Source organism: Mauremys reevesii, linkage group 1, assembly GCF_016161935.1.
Source record: "Mauremys reevesii isolate NIE-2019 linkage group 1, ASM1616193v1, whole genome shotgun sequence".
Classification (NCBI taxonomy): domain Eukaryota; kingdom Metazoa; phylum Chordata; order Testudines; family Geoemydidae; genus Mauremys; species Mauremys reevesii.
The window spans coordinates 229,154,558-229,172,895 of record NC_052623.1 but is presented as its reverse complement, the minus strand read 5'-3'; the positions used below and the strand labels follow the sequence as shown (position 1 = coordinate 229,172,895).

At 46.2% G+C, this 18,338-nt stretch overlaps 1 protein-coding gene across 1 annotated transcript in view; it reads left to right on the top strand.

Moving 5' to 3' along the window:
• ANO2 (anoctamin 2) overlaps positions 1 to 18,338 on the top strand; it is a 329,541-nt gene that overhangs the window by 259,197 nt on the left and 52,006 nt on the right. Inside the window, exon 15 of the mRNA XM_039539558.1 lies at positions 8,532 to 8,606. Coding sequence (XP_039395492.1) covers positions 8,532 to 8,606 — 75 coding nt within the window. The remainder of the gene's footprint in view (positions 1 to 8,531; positions 8,607 to 18,338) is intronic.

The window sequence follows — 18,338 nt, the reverse complement described above, 5'->3', positions numbered from 1 at the left end:
TGACCCCTCCCCCATGTAATAATCTCGTGACCCACCCCGAGGGGTCCTGACTCCCAGTTTGAGAACCTCTGTCTTATACTGATAGACTCAAGCAGCTCAATCTATTTTGCTTATCAAAGAGAAGGTTAAGAGGTGATTTGACTAATCTATAAGTACCTCAATGGGGAACAGAAATTTGATAACAGAGGGCTCTTCAATCTAGCACAGCAGTTCTCAACCTGGGATCCACGGACCCCTGGGGGTCCGTGAGGGTACTCCAGGCGGTCTGTGAGTCATGTCTGACTCCAGGGTGTCCACAAGTCATGTCTGGGGTGGCCATCCCCGCTGCTTAGCTCCTCCTCCTCCCTCCCAGTGCCCCCTGCATGCCGTAGAACAGCTGTTTTGGCATGCAGGAGGCACTGGAGTGAGCGGGAGGAGCAGGGATGGGGTGCACTCAATGGAGGGGGCAGAAAGAGGCAGGGAAGAGGAGGGGCAGGGGTGGAGCGGGGTCAGGAAGAAGTGGGGTGAGACTTTGGGAGAAGGGGTGGAGTGGGGGTGGGGCCTGGGGCTGAGTGGGGGTTGAGCACCCCTGGGGAAAATTAGAAGCTGGCTTTGGTGAAAAAATTTAAATCAAAATGGGGGGCCTTGGGTTGCTAAAGTTTGAGAACTGCTGATCTAGTAGACTGAGCCAGTGGCTGGAAGTTGAAGCTAGAAAAATTCAATCTAGAAATAAGGTGTGACATTTTAACAGTATGGTAATTTACCACTGGAACATCTTACCAAGGGCTCTGGTGGATTCTCCGCTATTGGAGAGTTTAAAATCAAGATTTGGTGTTTTTTCTAAAAGATTTTATTCTCTAGTGCAACCGGAAGTATTAGACTTGAAACAGGAATTAATTCAGGGAAGTCCTGTGGCATGCATTATGCAGAAGATCAGACTAGATCAGGGTTCGGCAACCTTCAGCACGCGTCCCATCAGGGTAATCTGCTGGTGGGCGTCGAGACAGCTTGTTTATGTTGACCGTCTGCAGGCATGGCCCCCCGCACTCCCAGTGACCACAGTTTCCCATTTCCAGACAATGGGAGCTGCGGGATGTGACACGGGCCACAGGGACATGCTGGCCGCCACTTCCTGCAGCTCCTATTGATCAGGAGCGGCGAACTGCGGCCACTGGGAGCTGTGGGGTGGCTGTGCCTGTGGACGGTCAATGTAAGCAAAATGTCTCACAGCCCACCAGCAGATTACCCTGGTGGGCCACATGCTGAAGGTTGCCGACCCGTGGAATAGATGATCACAATGGTCCCTTCTGGCCTTAAAAATCTACTGTGATATTAGTGCTGAGGGCTATATCAAAGGAGGTCCATGTTTACAGTCACTTCTCATAGCTTATTGTTTTATGACTATTGCATATAATTTGTAAGGTGTCTATTCTAGTAGCACCTTAGAACTGCTTTTAACTGATGTTTCTGAAAACAAGAGTTTCTTTACCCCTGCTGTGGACAACAGACCAGAGAGCACTGGAGAGACTTATCCATAGGCAATGTAGAGGTTAACTACTGTGAGCAATGGATTCACAATGAAGTTTGAGTATGGGAGAATTGGGTTAGTTCCAACTTAGACCATTTCAAAATTTCAGCATAAGTAAAATGGTTTTGACAGAAAAGTTTGTAACCCATTGCAAACCACCTTAGGAGGGCTTCCTGCAGTTAGTTACATTTGGGCCTGTTTAGAGAGAGCAAAAACTTTAATAAGAAGGTTTGCAATTCCACAGCCCCCATCCAAATTTGCTGGTTTAGTTTCTGTGTGTAAACCTGAAACCAAGCAATGGTCAGCCTAGAAGTGATACTTTTGCCCTCAAAGCCCTGTTACACCTGCTCAGTTGTGTGGCTTTTTCTTGGAAATGGCCTTAGTGGAAAAGCTAATTCATGTTTTGTTGGAGGACAGAATTTGAACTCCTAGGGCCAAATTCATACCGGCACAGGCACAAGCACAGGGTCACCGCGGCAGCAGCTTGTGTCTTCCTTATTCAGGGAGTGGGGGCTAGAGCAGTCCTCAGGGGGCCCTAAATTGTGCTCCTGCTGCAATGACCACTGCAGGGTCCCAGAACTGCTGGAGTGTAGGTCTGCGTTGGCCATGCCTCCTCCCGCCTCCAAACTGCTCCCACTGTGTCCCTTTCCTAGCACACCACCTCCACCACCAGCTATTTCCTGGGCAGTGAGTTATGCCTTTTTCCAATTGGCTGGCACCCAGGGGACACAGGGAGTATAATACTGTGTGTCTTTTGGACACGGGAGGAGGACACAATTTGTAACCAGAACTGTTATTTTCAGATGCTCCTTTTGAAACCAAACATTATTTCTGCAGAATTTAAGCTATCTTTCCACTCTGGCAAGTGATAATATAAAAATGGCACTTTCATACTCAACAACTCTGCCCTGTGGATACATTCAGAGTAAAACATTGACTTGGCAACAGAAGTACGATTTTGTTGCTTTCTGTTTGTGTCAGGTTGGCAGGAGCAAGGGGAGCCAAGGAAGAGGGAGCTGGACTCTGTTCTTCCCTATGAAGCATTTCGGTCAAGTATCAATGTGAAAGTCCACTGAAGTCAATTGGATTCCATAAGTGCATCTGCATGAAGAATCTGAACTGTGGGTTCTTAGTTATAAGTGAAGATGCACAAGGGAGAAAGTGTATCATTTTACTCCATGTGCAAGCTGAACTGGCATGGCTGGCAGTTAGCACTTTGTAGAGGTGTTCTTTTGTGGATAAATAGAAATAAATAATATAATGAAATATTTGTGAGCTGAACAACATCGGAAACACAGGCAGCGTAGAGTGCATCACTGGTCATGGAGGTGTAATAAGGTTGGCACTCACCTTGCACTAGTGCCCCCTTCTGGTTGGGCATGTCTGTGTTCTTTAGTTCTGGTGACCCCTTTGGGGGTTCTCAGGTGGGTTTGTCAGTGACGTAGCGCTCCTGATGAGTCACACTGTCTACCTGAGCACAGAACCCTTCCAGGGTATACAGTCCACTGGGGCCTATCTCAGTACCCCTCTAGTGATGTCTCTTTCTAGCCCTCCCTGGGCTGTGGTCTTTAAGTAGTCCGGCCCTGGTATGGAGCTGTATCCCCAGGGCTTCCTTCCTGGAGACACTATCTTCCTGCAGCCCTTCCCAGGGTCAGTCTCTACTCAGTCCTAGCAATCCGCCAGGAGCTCCCTCAGTGCTTCCCCAATCCCTGCTAGCAAACTATCCATGGCCTTGCTGCTCTTCCAGGCAGCCAGGTCTGCAGTCCTTTTTTCTCCAGCTTCAGGCAGCAACTGACTACTACTCTCCTCTGCAGCTCCTTTTATATGGCCTTCCTGGGCCCTGATTGGCTTCTTCCCCTGCAGTCACTCTAGCCTGCCTGGAGGTCCTCTCCACTGCCCCTTTACTGTGATGGGAATGGAAGAACCCTGAGGTCTCCAGCAGGGGGCCTTTGGGCCTAGTCCACACCATCACAGTAGGATACAGGCATCTGTACAGTACATGCCATAACATGGTAGAAATCTCTAAATTCCATACTTTTAGAGTGAAATGCATTTATCTTCTATCGAAGGCTACTATATCATAGAAAAGGTACTTACGGTTGTCACACTTCATGGCAAATTCACCTGTATTATCCCTCTGTCCCTCGAGGGCATCCACTCTAGTCTTCCAGCATCTCAGCCATCACCTCTTTTGGGTGGAGACCCATGTCTTTCTCCCGCCTAACCATGTTTTTTTCCAGGCAGCACAGTTCCCTGCCTACACTGTGTTATTCCCCCCAAGCCAAGCTACCTAACCAGGCCAGCGTCTGTGCTTTGCTTACACTTTAAAGGAATTATAACATACCGCACAGCTCTTTATAAGCAAGCACACTTATTCTTAAGGTGAAAGCATTACAGAGAAAACATATTCAAAACAATAAAAGAACCTACCCTTATGATAATAAGCTTACCAGAGGTCACCCCAACTCCTTTTTTGGAGTTCTGGTCGGTGTCAGTCCTTCCAACCCTTCCAAGGAAGGATTGCCTCACCCCCTTGGACAGAAGGCCCTGAGTCACATTAACCTCAGGCTATTTATCCAAAAGCCCTTTCTTAGTCTGTTGGTCTCTGGAGAATCCAGTTTAAACCAGTGTATGTGAGCGTTTGCAGGTTCAAACCTGAGTGAATTTGCCTAATCACCTCCTCCCCCGCTCGTTCTTGGTTTCTGGAGGGCTGTGTTCACCCTCCCCTCTGGAATTAAATTCAATGATACATACACTTAATACAGTAAGAAATTTAAAAAATATTGGAGGAAATTGCCATGTCTATCACACTGGTATTTTACAGTACAGTCTTTTAATGGCTAGATGGCACTATTGCCAGAGAATAAAACCAGGTGTATTATAAAATAGCAACTGAACTCACACAGTTTGCTCAAAGAAGATAATAACAACTTGCAAGTGCTGTAAGAAGTATTAACATTCTACTTTCTATCACAATATATTGATAAAATTTGTGGTACCGATTTTCTTTAATGGAATGTGCCATGTAAGTTGACTCCTTTTGTCTAATAATTCAGTAGTATCTTTACAAAACACATTCTTGATTCTCATAGGTGCAAATATGAGCCCAAAGCTCCCCTTCATGCTGTAGAGAGGAGCAAAATCATGGTAAATCCATGCAAAGTAGAGGGGAGGAGGCACACAGAGGAGAAAGATGACTAGATGGCATCCTGACCCCACAATGTATTGTACGTGAGGAATTGGGGCAATGCAGACAAGAGTGTGACATGTTGGGGAATAGACCACGGCAGTTATGCTGGCCACAGGCTTATCAACTGCTGCTGCCTAGAGAAGCAGTAACTTCCCCAGGTGCTGAATGATCCCCATTGCCAGGGGTCATATGAAGAGGCATCCAGTGGCATAATGGCAATTGTGCAAGTCATGGAGTTGGTGCTGGAGAACTGAAAGAGGCACAGAGTCTGTACCATTACTCAGATGGCCAAGATTTCTGGGTATTACTAGCTAACCCTGCAGATTCTTGACCTTTCTGCACTCTACAAGCCACACGTCCAGCAACCAGGAGTCCCAACTCACACAGAGGATTATGAAGTGGATTTTAAGAGTAAGAGACAATACCGATTTCTTTTTAGTGTAGGAAGGGGATGAAATCCTAGAATATTGGAATCTAGAGAAAGATTGGTGTCAGCTGAAATTAGCTTTAAATGGTTTAAGCAATGGGACTTTCACCACTTCCCTTGAAAGTCTGTTTTGCAGCCTAAAAGATCTCACAGTCAAGACATTTTTCTTGATTTTTCAGGTTAAGTTTTCCTTTTTCTAATTTCATCCCATAAATCCTATTCCCTTGTACTATCTTAAATAGATTATCTCTTTTATTGGTGTTTACACCCTTCAAATGTTCGTAGGGCTTATCATATCCTTCTCCCTTAGACATCATTTAGACAAGGCATCCATATCTGACTATTTTAATCTTTCCTCATAAATCAGTCCCTCCGGCTCCCTAATCATATTTCTTGCATTTCTCTGAACTCCTTCCAGTTTGGCAATATCTTATTGCTAGCATGATGCGCAGAACTGAACACAGTGTTCCAGGTGTAGTCAGATGAGGGATATGTAGAGAGGGACTATTTTCTCCCTGTTCAGTGAGGTGATATCTCTGAGGTGCAGCTGAGATTTGTAGAATTGGCCAAGGTTTTTAGAATTGGTTATACTTCTAAATCCATATTTCAACACTTAAATAAGTGGCCTGGATTTTGAAAAGTACTGAGCACCCAACAATTCTCATTGAAGTCACTGTGAGCTGCTGGGATGTATTGCGCTAGTAAAGAGGTCATTTAAATAAATGTTAAAATAAGGGCTTACAAGTCCAAAATTTCAAATGTGACTGTTGACTTTGGGTGCCTCCACTTTTTGGATACTCACCTTGAGACACACTTGATTTTTAATGGTGCTCAACATGTTTTGATATTTGGGACCCTTAAAAAAGTGTCAGGTTAGGAACCCAAAAATTGAGTCAACCAAAATCACTAGCCACTTTTGAAAACCAGATGCTTTAGATATATTCAATTTTCCTATATATTCCTTTCCTGCTCTTTATCAATAGCTATTTTTAAAGGGCTTCCTCAGTGTCACCATCTCTTGAGATTTTATTGTCTTGTTTTTCTTGACTCCTGAACAAGTGATTTATGTGAGAATCTCATCTTTCATTGTAAAATAAAATCAAATTTCTTGACCTTATGGTTGTGTCAAAAAAGCTTGAAAATGTGAACTAAACAGCAAATAAAAAGAACCCCAACTTTATTATATTTTTGGCTTAAAAATCATGAGATTTCAATCTTATGATTTGGGGGTTGGGGAATACCACTCCCGGTTTATTAATGTTTGGGCTGGGTCATACTGCATTCTAATTGTCCAAAAGTCTTTTTGTTTGACAGATTTAAAAAAGAAGTTGTGTCTCAGCCATTTTTGAATGTTCATTCACTGCCTCCTATATGAGTTAGTTTTCTCTCTTTTTCTTGATATTGTTATAAAAGCTTTCCTTATTTCCCTTAACTGTTTTGGCTAGTATTAACTCATTCTACTGTTTTGCTTCCTTACTATTTTTCCCCTAGTGAAGTAGTTTGACGTGGTGTCTTTCATGCCTTTTCAAAGTGTAGTAGCGAAGAACTTTTTATGTCGTGTATAACTGCTGAGGGGTAAATGCCAAAACAAAATGAAATGCATCTGTGCTTTCCCAGAAACACTTTTTAAAAAGTTGCCTTCTGGCTAAAAGGTGGACTCAGATATTTATGTTCTCTATACTTTGGCCTGCTTCTCCTTGGGTTTACTAGGGTCCTGCCCTCTCAGCACACTCTTGCAGGAGACACCCTTAATTTGACTGCTTGAGAAGTGAAGGGGTGTGTGTATGTGTACACAAAAGCACTGGTGGGACATTTCTAACCAAAGTGGGCACAGGATGATGCCTCTTCCAATTCCTGCACCCGAGCAGGCACCACCAGAAAAGTGATGCTTACACCTGTTGTAGAAATACAGCAAATTCCACGCTTACCTTACCATCTCAGGAAGCACTTTTGCCTTTGAAGGGCATAATACCTCCAAGTAATTTCTTGTCAGGACAGTATTCTTCTCAGGATCATAGAGCCTTAAAAAAAAAGGGGGGGGGCTTATTTGAGTCCTTTGAATCAGATTCTGATCTCATTTACCTTCATATAAATCTCCACATAAGCTCTTGACTTTGCTGGAGTTACGCTTGATTTATACCAGCATAAAAAAAGGACAGAATCTGGCCCCATTGTGTAGCACAGATGTTAAGACTAATGAGAACAGCAGCTGATTTTGAATTCACGGTTAATTCAATTGCATATTTTTGCTTTAGCTTAACCATTGTGATCTTTTTTTTTTAATAACCATTTTTGAGGGGTGGAAATTACATGTTTCATGTAAATCAATTTTAAAAATTCTTTTCATATGAAAACATTTTATTTTTCATTTTAAGAGCAGAGAATTGGGTTTATTTGAAGGCAATAATGCACCATTATTTTTCACTGATAGGTATCAGGTGGAGGGAGCTACCTTTTGCACCCAGTCAAAAAGTCATCTGAGCCCACTATAAATAGGGCTTGCCTTCATTATTTCTCTGATCTTTGAACCAGATGTCATGAGTGAGTCTGGGATGTCTGGAATACTGCAAGGGGTGAAATTCTGACCCCAATGAAGTCCATGGCAAAATTCCATTGACTTCAATGGAGCCAGAATTTCACCTAAAAATGTTTAATCTTCCAACTGAGAATAATGGGTCAAATCCCCAGCTGGTATAAATCAGCAAAGCTCAGTTGAAGTCAATGGAGCAAAGAGATTTACCCCAGCTGAGGTTCTGGAACAATATGAAGAGCATCTAGCAACACAGGATGTAAACAAATGTGTCAGAAATAGAAAGTAGAAAATGCTTCTGAATACTTTACAGTGTGATTGTGAATAGTCAGATGGTTATTTTAACCCTGAGAAGGTTCAGTTGTATAACAGCCACGTTGGATGAAGGAAACCTTACAGGAGACATCTGAAGTAACTGGTGATAAACACTCTTTCTTATTATGGTTTTCACCTAAAACATCACTCTTCTGTGCCCTTACAAGAAACAAGATTGTGGGGTTTGTTTTTGTTTTGTTATTGAAAGTACTTACTTCTAAAATTCTTTAGGGTTAACTTTAAAGCTTTCTGTTAAGACTTTGAAATTCAGTAGAAGCTGGTTGAAATTTTTCACATTTCAGATTTTGAAATTCAAGTGGGATATGCAACAAAATTTTAGAGAAATCCTCCCTTCCCCTTCTCCCATTTTTCTACCAATTTTAGAGATGGTTGAAAATTTTTGAATTTCAAAATTATATTGAAATTTTCAAACTCAAAAATATAAATGGGGAGAAGGCGAAATCAATAATATTTTTAATTGAGCTTTTTCCTTTTCTTTTTTCCCAGTTCTAAAATTCATCAGTTCTCTAATGCTTGTCTTGACCTTTGTGTTTTGCAACAGGATGAAAAGGAGAAGTTAACCTGGAGAGACCGTATGCCTGGCTATCTAGTGAACGTTGCATCCATTTTATTTATGGTAATTTTATTTGTGTTTTCTTTCACATTCCTCTGGGCTGTAAAGATCTGTGAACAACATCCTCCTTAAAGCTGAATTAATGCTCTCAAAAATGGAAATGACCTTTCCCGTTTTATACCTTAGGAACATTCCTACAGACAACAAAATACATTAGTGTTGATCTGTGAGGCTTGATAAAATAGAATGAGGAAAGTGTGGCCAATAGACCTGCCAATACTTAGTCAATGACACCATAGGTTGAAAACCATGGATGGTCTCTCTAACTAATCTTCAGCTGGTGTAAATCAGCAATGGAAATATGTCAGTTTACACCAGCTGTGCATCTGACAACAGAATTTATTCAAGGAAATTAATTTAAAATACTAATACGGGTATAACATTTTAATTGACTTGAATGGTGCAAATATTACAGAAACTCCTGCAGAATTATTCATTCAGAATTTTAATTGGGTATGCTTCTGCCACATTCACAACAATTTTATGTTCACTTTCACATTGTGGGTATATGTATATCATATATTTAAATGGCTAAGAGCTTCTAGGCTACAGCATGCCATCACTTTTAGACAGAACTGACTGATTTCAGTGGGGACTTCTGCTTAAAAATTGACACAATATGTTCCATCTGCACAAATAACTAAAAAGTATCTGTGTTTTAACCTTTCAAGCTCTTGACTTTATATTCAAGTTGGGATCATGTACAGTAACTCCTCCCTTGACGTTGTAGTTATGTTCCTGAAAAATGAAAATTTAAGTGAAACAATGTTAAGCGAATCCAATTTCCCCATAAGAATGAATGTAAATGGGTGGGGTTAGGTTCCAGGGAATTTTTTTTTTTGCCATACAGTACTATAATTGAGAAGTGCCCTCGCCTTACCCCATGCAGGCACAGCCACTGGCAGTGGAGACAATGAGGCAGGCAAGGAGGCTGAAGGTGCTGTGGGCTAGGAGAAGCACGTTGCACAGCAGCAGATTTACCCTACTCTGCAGGCACCAGGGGCGGGGGGCTCAATCCTCAGCCCACCTACATCTTCCCTTCCCCCAAACCCCCACCCTTAATCTGCCTCTTCTCCCCCCTCCCTCCCCTGCCTCCTGCCCACAGCAATCAGTTGGCTTGCAGCGTTCAGGAGGGAGGGGGGAGGAGCGAGGACTTGGCGCACAGGCTCCCCCCTCCCTCCCCTGCCTCCTGCCCGCAGCAATCAGCTGGTTTGAGGCGTTCAGGAGGGAGGGGGAGCTTGCGTGCCCAGTCCTCACTTCTGACCCCTTCCTCTTGAACGCCGTAGCTGATTGCCGTGGGCAGGAGGTGGGGGGAGCAGGGGGGAGCTGATAGGGGGGCTGCCAGCTGTGGACAAAGCAGGCAGCCAAACAAGGTTATAGCGAAGCATTGCATAACTTTAAATGGAGCATGTTCTGTAATTGAGCAGGGATGTAAGATCGAAACAACGTTAAGCGAGAGGACGTTGAGTGGGGAGTAATTGTCATTGTCAACATATGCTGTTTTTAATTCAGGAATTAACCAACCCAATTAGAGAAATTTCAGCTCAAAGAGAAGAAAAATGGAGGGAAAATTAAAAAAAAAAATAGAACTGTCTGATCTTCTCAAATGTAACTACAACATTACTACTAGCAATGCTGTAATATTTCTCAGTGTGGCTACAGAAAAAGGCCCTGGTTTAGCAGAGCATCCTCTTTAGGGTGGGTACTTAAACATGCATTTAATTTTAACCCTGTGTTACAATCCCATTTAAGCATGTTCTTAAAGTTAAGATTGTGATTGTTTTCTTTAATCGGGGCCTAAATGTTGTCTCCCATACTTCGTTTAATATCCTAGACAGATTTATAAATGTAAAATGTAAAGCACCAGATCCTAAGCTGTTGCAAACCAGCAAAGCTTCACTGATTTCAGTGGAGCTGGTCCAGAGAGTTTTTCTAGAATATTGTGAATATCATTAGGCAATGAATATATACAGGGCAGCTAGTTGAAGAAGAATTGAGAGCCAGATCCCATCTGCCATGTGCAGATTACAATCTGGGCTTTACTGAATGCAGTCTTTTTCCTACTAGATGAGTTAAACAGTGATTGGGGACACTGGGGTGAATTCTGCAGTCAGTTTCTGCAGTTGTTCCGGTGCATATGAAATTGCACTCATATAACTAATTTTGGCTGGTCTACCTCCTTTATCACTACCCACACAAAAACAAAACAGTTTTCTTTTTTTTTTTTTTAGAAGTATGATCACTATTTAGATACAGTGGGCTAGAGTCTCAGGCATGCAAGTGCAACATGCATACACATAAGCCGCATTTTCCAGTACTGCAGAAGTGATTGTGGAATTTCTGCCACCACCTTTTCCGGGCCTACACTATCTGGCAGGCACACACCCATAGGAATTTTTCCTAAAAATGTCTACATTGTTGTAGAATGATGATGTCAGATGCTTTCCCTAACCTCCCCCAACTTACCCTCACACTGCATATTTCATATTTCCCTGATATTTCTTAAGGCTGCTGACAATTTCCTCTGGGTAGAAACTTGCTCTTTATTTTCTATTCTGTGTGCTTCTTAAATATAAAGCCCTTTCAAGCAGAAGCATTGTACCACTTTTTTGTCTATCGAGCTCCTGCTCTCTCTTCCTTTACTTATCCAAGTATATTATTTGGGGGCTTTTTTTAAATGTAGGTTTTACAAAATCAGTTTTTACTTTCATGCCCAATTAGACTCTGCACAAGTCTTATTTTACATCAGTAGTAATTATAATCATTATGAGATACATTTCTAAGTGCTTTAAAGTCTGGATACACAACCACTGTTCTGTATGAAGACCTCTTGCTGTGCAGTCAAAGGGCAGTTTGTATGCTTACTGGGAACAGGATATGACCCAGGCTTAAGCTATTGAAAATTTCCTTCTGAAGTGGTGTTCTACAGAGTACACATCATAGCAAAGATTTCTGCATTAACCATGAAAATCTTTGCAGTTGCCTCATGGGAGCAGGATGGGGCTGGACATCAGCATCACCATGACCTTCTTTATAGTCCCTGATTCATTTCTGCTGCTGTTCTCACCATCGGCAACCCTCTCCACTTTCCTACAGTAGATTTGACACATACAGGAGAAGAAAATCAACTAGTGTCACAGCACAGGGGTTCAGCTTGTTCTTCCTTTAAGGCGAGATCCTCATACGCTTACTCATACTGAATAGTCCCTTACTCTGGGAATTGTCCCATTGAAGTCTGGGAAGCTATTTGTGGAGTAAAGTGCTAATCAGTTTGAGTAAAGGTATCAGAATCTGGCCCATAACTACCACTCAGGCCACTCCATCTCCCATCCCATCAGTGTCCTCTGTCCCCTTCAGCCACCGTCCTGTCTTCCCCACACATTCTTCTCCCCCCTCAGCCTCCCTCATGCCCCCCACATCTCCCTGCACCCCCTAAATCTGCCTCCTGCTATCCTCATTGTCCCCACCCTCCTTTCACAGTGTCTCTGCTACTCCCCACAGTCCCTGTACCCTATCCAGCCCCTTGAACCACAGAATGGCAGACATCTTGCCAGTGCACAGGGCTTCAGTGTCACAGAAAGAAGTGGCAGTCCACTTTTTTCAGGGCAGCCTCATTTCCACGTGAAGATGGAGAAAGAGCAGCCATCTTGCTGGCTTCAGCCCCATTGGCAGTAATGGGAGATGGTAGCCATTTTAAACAAGAGAAAATTAATGAGCTGGCACCTCTCATCATGTTTCCATGTGAAAGGTATAAAATCATACCAAAATCACTAGAGTACCCCACCTTCAGCACCCACTGTACTCTACACAGGGTCCCTAGAAAGCAGATTTAAGGTGTCTGGATTAATCTTAAAGGCATTCCAGGGAAATGGCTGTAGCTACTTCAGAGAGCTCTTCTCTCTTCACTATAAGACCTTCTCTGTCAACTGTGTCCCGTGGGTGCTATGAAGCTATGTCATCCTTAAGGGTGAAGCTTGTGACAGCAGGAGACAGGGATGTCTCAGCAACTGGAAACTCATTGGCTTAGTGTTCCGTTCAATACACTAAAATATTGAGGAAAAAGAGAGGAGGAGAAAATAGAGAGAAAAATGAGAGAGTAAAGGAGTAGTAGGAGAAGAGCGAGTGAAGAAGGAAATAATTTACTACAGGTAAAAAAAAAAAAATCCCCAACTGCCTCTGGAGAAAGTAAACAGAAAAAATAGACCACTGACCAACTGTGATTGTGATTTTTGGCTCTTATTACTTGGAAGGTGCTCACATATTTGTGGTGACTGGTTAGGTCACCTACATGGACAGGTTAGGTAGAAGCAGGCCCACCAATAGCAATTCCGGGCCCCAGGGTAGAACAGTCAATAGGTCCCCATGCATGCACAAGCCACGGCTGCGTGGACGTGGCTGGTGCCCAGCGAGCTGCCGGCTGCGCTGCTGGGCATGCTTTTCCAGCACGGCCAGGGCTTCCACATGCCCCCATAGGGTTGCCAATTGTCTAATTGCACAAATCCAAAGACCCTTGCCCCACCCTGCCCCTGCCCTGAGGCCATATCCCTATCCTGCCACTTCTCCAAGGCCCCGCCCCCTGCTCATTCCATCCTCCTCCCTGTGTTTCTCACTCTCCTCCATCCTCACTCACTTTCAGCAGTGGGTGTGGGGTGCAGGCTCTGGGAGGGAGTTTTGGTGTGGGAGGGGGTGCATGGTGCAGGGTCTGGGAGGCAGTTTGGGTGCATGGGAGTGAGGGGTCAGGCTCTGGGAGGGAGTTTGGGTGTAGGGAGGTGAGGGGTGTGAGCTCTGGGAGGGAGTTTGGGTGTGGGGGGTAAGAAGTCAGATTCTGGGAGGGGATGCGGGGTGCAGGCTCTGGGAGGAAGTTTGGGTGTGGGCTGTAGGCTGGGGCATGGTGTTGGGGTGAAGGACGGGGTCAGGGGGTCGGCACTTACCTCAGGCAGCTCCTGAAAGCAACTGGCACACCCCTCTGGCAGCAGCTCCTTGGTGGGGAGGGCAAGAGGGTCTCTGTGCACTGCTGCCCACAGGCACTGCCCCCGCAGCTCCCATTGGCTGTAGTTCCCGGTCAATGGGAACTGCAGAGTCAGTGCTTGAGGCCCCCTGTCCTCCATGGGACCATAGGGCCGTCCCGGCTGCTTCCAGGAGTGGCATGGAATGAGGGCAGGCATGCAGCCTGTCTTATCTCTGCTGCACTGGCAGCAGCCGGGGACCCCTGGGCCCTTTTAAACTGTCTGGGCCCCTGGGCAATTGCCCCCTTTGCCCCACCCCGTCAGCAGGCCTGGGTAGAAGTTCTGCTATTCATGCTCCTGCACCACCACCCATGAATTTAACTGTAGTTCCTTGAAAATTGTGGTTCTTCCTGCGCGCAGGGGGAGGAGGGTGATGTGTGGGATTCATTCTTTTCCTGCTGATCCTGACCCCCTTTTTAAAAAAAAAAAAAAAAGATTTTGTCCTTTATTAATTATGAAAAGATTTGATTAAAAATAGTCAGCAGACTGAAGTGCTAAACTTCATTAGGCCTGTACTGTGAATCTAGGCCCCAGGCCAGCCAAATTATAATTATAACAATCTAATCCTTTGCACTTTTATAATCTCTTTCATCAGACGATCTCAAGATGCCTTACCAACAATAATGAATTTACTTTGGAATTTTTGCTAAAGGCAAAAACAAAATAGAAACACCCACCCTCTCTCAGCTTCCTGCTGTGATTCCCTGTTTAGCCAGAGATTGTGTTTCTGTGTGAAATTTTATCTTTAAAAATTATTTATTTCATTTTGCTATTTGAAACTGCAATAACACAGCCCTGCGAAATACAAATTCTTCTGTTGGGAAGTTGACCTTAAGTGGCATGGGTGATTCGTCTGATTTCATGGGCAAAGGTCAACTGCTCAGAAACCACAGAACACCCTTTGACTTCTGGGACAAAGATTTACAATGAACTCTGAATGACTCTGCCTTAGTCAGTATCAAAAGATTTGTGCATATTCAGATAAAGCAAAATGTTTCCATCTATGGCAAAAGTTTGTAGAACACAAAAAGTTTTACACCATTAGGTTCCAATCCTCCTCTGGGTAGCACATGGGTGGGTTGTTGCTGCAAGCAGAGTCCCATTGACATTGATGCAGTTCTGTGTAGGCACAGCAATCCAACATACATTACACATTGCATGATCAGAGCCCTGGTTTCCTGTCTCTGACTATAGCCAGTAGCAGATGTTTTAGATGAATGCTTACAAACCCTGCAGTAGGCAGATGTGGGGAAATCTGCCCCACATGAGTGTCATCCTTTTCTCTATTAGTTAGATACTGGCTTAAGCCCTGAAATACAAGGATGAATATCCCTTCCCAATTTTTCTTGTCATTAAATATAACTCTGGGTATTCTTGATATCCATATAAATATCCAATCTCAGTTTCACTGTTGTGAAGTTCTTGGCCTCAGTCAAGGCTGTAACTAGGGTGGCGTGAAAGGGGCAGCCACTCAGGGCGCAGAACAGGGCGGCACAAAAGTGGGCGGCACAGGATTGGGCCCAGCAGCATAAGTGCCCTCCCACCCCGTAGGATTGGGCCCAGCAGAGTCAGCTGGAGCCCAGAGTGCTCAGTGTCCTCCCACCCCACAGGATCATAGGTCCAGCGACCCCAGCCAGAGAAGGCTTTCCCTGGCACTAGGACTGCAGCAGCAGGGTGGCAGGGATCTGAGTGCCGGCTGGTAGGAAGGGCAGAAGGAGGATGGGCTGCATGGCTGGTTCCATCCAGCCGCTGGAGATAGGAGACTAGCTGCACTAAGAACCTGGAGGGTGCTGCATGGGGTGGGAGTGCAGAGAGCTAGGGCCATGAAGGAGTGCAGGGGTTAGGGCAGAAGGGGGCACAGGAGGGGAGTGTAGGGGTGAAGGGAGAAGGGCGTGCAGGTGGAGAGTACAGGATAAAGGGAGAAGGGGGTGCAAGAGGAGAGTGCAAGGTTGGGGAGAAAGGGTACACGATCATCAGCATAGGCACTAAGAGGATAAGGAGTACACAAGTGGGGCCGTATGATGGAGCATACATAAACTGTGCTAGGTGCTGTACGGATCTGTGCCCTGAGGAACTATGAGGGCGATTAGCTCAGGATGGAGCTGTTGCCTTCCCCAGACCCATTGTCTGGCCATGCGCTACTGACTCTGCTCATGCTCCCTAACCTGTGGGCAGGGCTGAGCCCTGGCAGAGCAGTATCGCCACCCTGGGGACTGGGGGAGAGAGGGCATCTGGAGTTAAAGCTCTCATTAAAGTTGCTAATCACCAGTTGTACCCACTAGAGCAGGGGTTGCAAACATGTGGCCCATGGGCCGCATGCGGCCCACGAGGTTATTTTCTGCAGCCCGTGAGATCCTCGCGGCCCCCCCCACCCGCCCTTCCCCAGTGTTTACCTAGAGTGGCTCCAGCCTGACGCCCGGGGGCAGGGCAAGCTCCCTGCCTGTCTGCCCTGCCCTGCCCCTGCGCCGCTCCGGGAAGCGGATGGAACCTGGGGGAGGAGAGGCGCAGGGGGGTGTATTGATATTACTTCAGGCACTGCCCCCAGCAGCTCCCATTGGCCGTGGTTCCCCGTTTCGGGGAAGGGGTTGGAATGGGGGCAGGGAAGGAGTAGGAAGAGGCCGGGCAGGGGCGGGGCCTCATGGAAGGGGTGGAGCTGGGGCGGGGCTGAGGGCGGCAGGGGGGAGTTGTCAGTAATGCGGCCCTCGGGCCAATGTACTAGTCCTCATGTGGCCCTCGTGGTCATTTGAGTTTGAGACCCCTGCACTAGAGGGTGCTTGGACTTTAAACAGACTCATCCTTGGCCAGGGTTTCTCTGTTGACAAGCCAGCGTGCTGAGTTGCACAGCCATGGCCCTTGGGAGGCCTGGCTGAACATCGCACTGACATACACCCACAGGGCACTGCTCAGGCCACTCACAGGGTCGGTGCCATCCTGGGGCCTTTGCTGCACATAGGGCTGACCTCTGTCCTTCGGCTGCTGACAAACCTTTGACCCTGGCGCAACTGCATGGTGTGGCAAGGAGGAAAGGCCTGCTGGAGCCCCCCTTGGAGGCAAGCGCCCCCTGGCACTCATGTGTACTCAGCTCCATGGAACTGGGGAGTCCCAGGCTGGAATTCCAGCTGAGGCACCTGGAGACAAAAAAATTTCACATCTGCAACGATGGCCCCTGTCACTCACATATGGATTTCAAATTACAGTGGCCAGCTTTTATTTGACCCTCTTCTGTAACAACCTTTTCACTGCATTGAACAGCTCAATGGGCGGGTGAAGGGGTAATTCAGGGAGGTACTGCTCTGTTGTGACAGTTCCACAGCCTGTTGGAACCGCCAGGTGCCACTGTGCTTCACACAATAGCCTTAGAGAGCTTCACAGCTCTGGCTGGGGCAGAACCCCTGTCGCACAGGACCCTGATGCCTGAGCTAATGAAGAGTCTCTGTTATCTGTTAGCAGTGTGGGGCCCATGACAGCCAGGGGAACCACGAGAGTTACATGATGCACATACACACCAGCCTGTTCATTACACACTTGCCTAGATAGGCAAAGCTTGCCTCAGAACCAGCTGTTCAGATCTTATATTTGACATCAGCGTAAGAAATCTCCAAGCGCTTCCACCCTGTACCTTCCACCGTCTTTGCTCAGGCTTTTCTGAGATGGAATCTTGGGACCTGTCATTCCCAAATCCAGAATTCTCCACCGAGAGCAACAGGTCCCCCAGTGACTGCAGCACCCTCTCCTCATATAGGTCACACGCCGCTCACCGCCTGAGGACCTCATATTTATCCTGGCCATGGGGATTGAAATGGACTCCTCCTAGTCCCAAAGTATAGGTTCCTCACCACCAACAACTGAGCTGAAAGAGGATCTTAATGATTTAATGGCAGTACATAGCCATTTGGGATTGGGAATATTCTGCTATAATATCTCCTGATTGTTCTAAATTTACATATACATTTAAAATATGGCTTTAATTGGAGTTTATATATATATTTTCTTTCTTTATATAGGAATTAGACACAGTGCTCCTGTCAGCTAATTTCTAAGTTATTATCTGCAAAAAAACCTAGAGTTTTCAGGTGCTTAGTAGTCCTTGGAATCACAGTTAAAGTTGTCCCTGCCCCAATCTGACTGTGGGGATGGGGAGAAGGCCAAAGGGAGGTGCTGACCTATAGCTGGCGCTGTGACCCGGGCCTGTGCCAGCCACCCATCCACTGTGACAAGGAACAACACTGCCCCCCATCTCCAGTGGGTACCCCCCGCAGCAGGTACCCCTTCCAGTCCCCCCACCCCACTGTACCCAGGGGCGGCTCTAGGAATTTGGCCGCCCCAAGCACGCCGGTCCCGCGGCTCCGGGGGACCTCTTGCAGACGTGCCTGCGGAGGGTCCGCTGGTCCCGCGGCTCCGGTGGACCTCCCGCAGACATGACTGCGGAAGGTCCGCTGGAGCCGCCTGCCGCCCTCCCGGCAAAATGCCGCCCCAAGCGCGCGCTTGGTGTGCTGGGGTCTGGAGCCGGCCCTGACTGTACCTTCCCTCCAGCTCCCCATCTCCATGGCAGTGGCCTCTATTTGGGAACTTGAATTGTGGTAACCCTAGCAGTCGCTCCATTCTCACGCCGTCAGTTTCTGGAGATGGCGGGACTGAGTCTGCCCTGCCAACAGCAGCTGCCCACCCCTAAGGCCTGGGCTGGGACCAGGCTTGTGTGGCCAAGCTCAGAGCTCAGGCAGTGCAACCA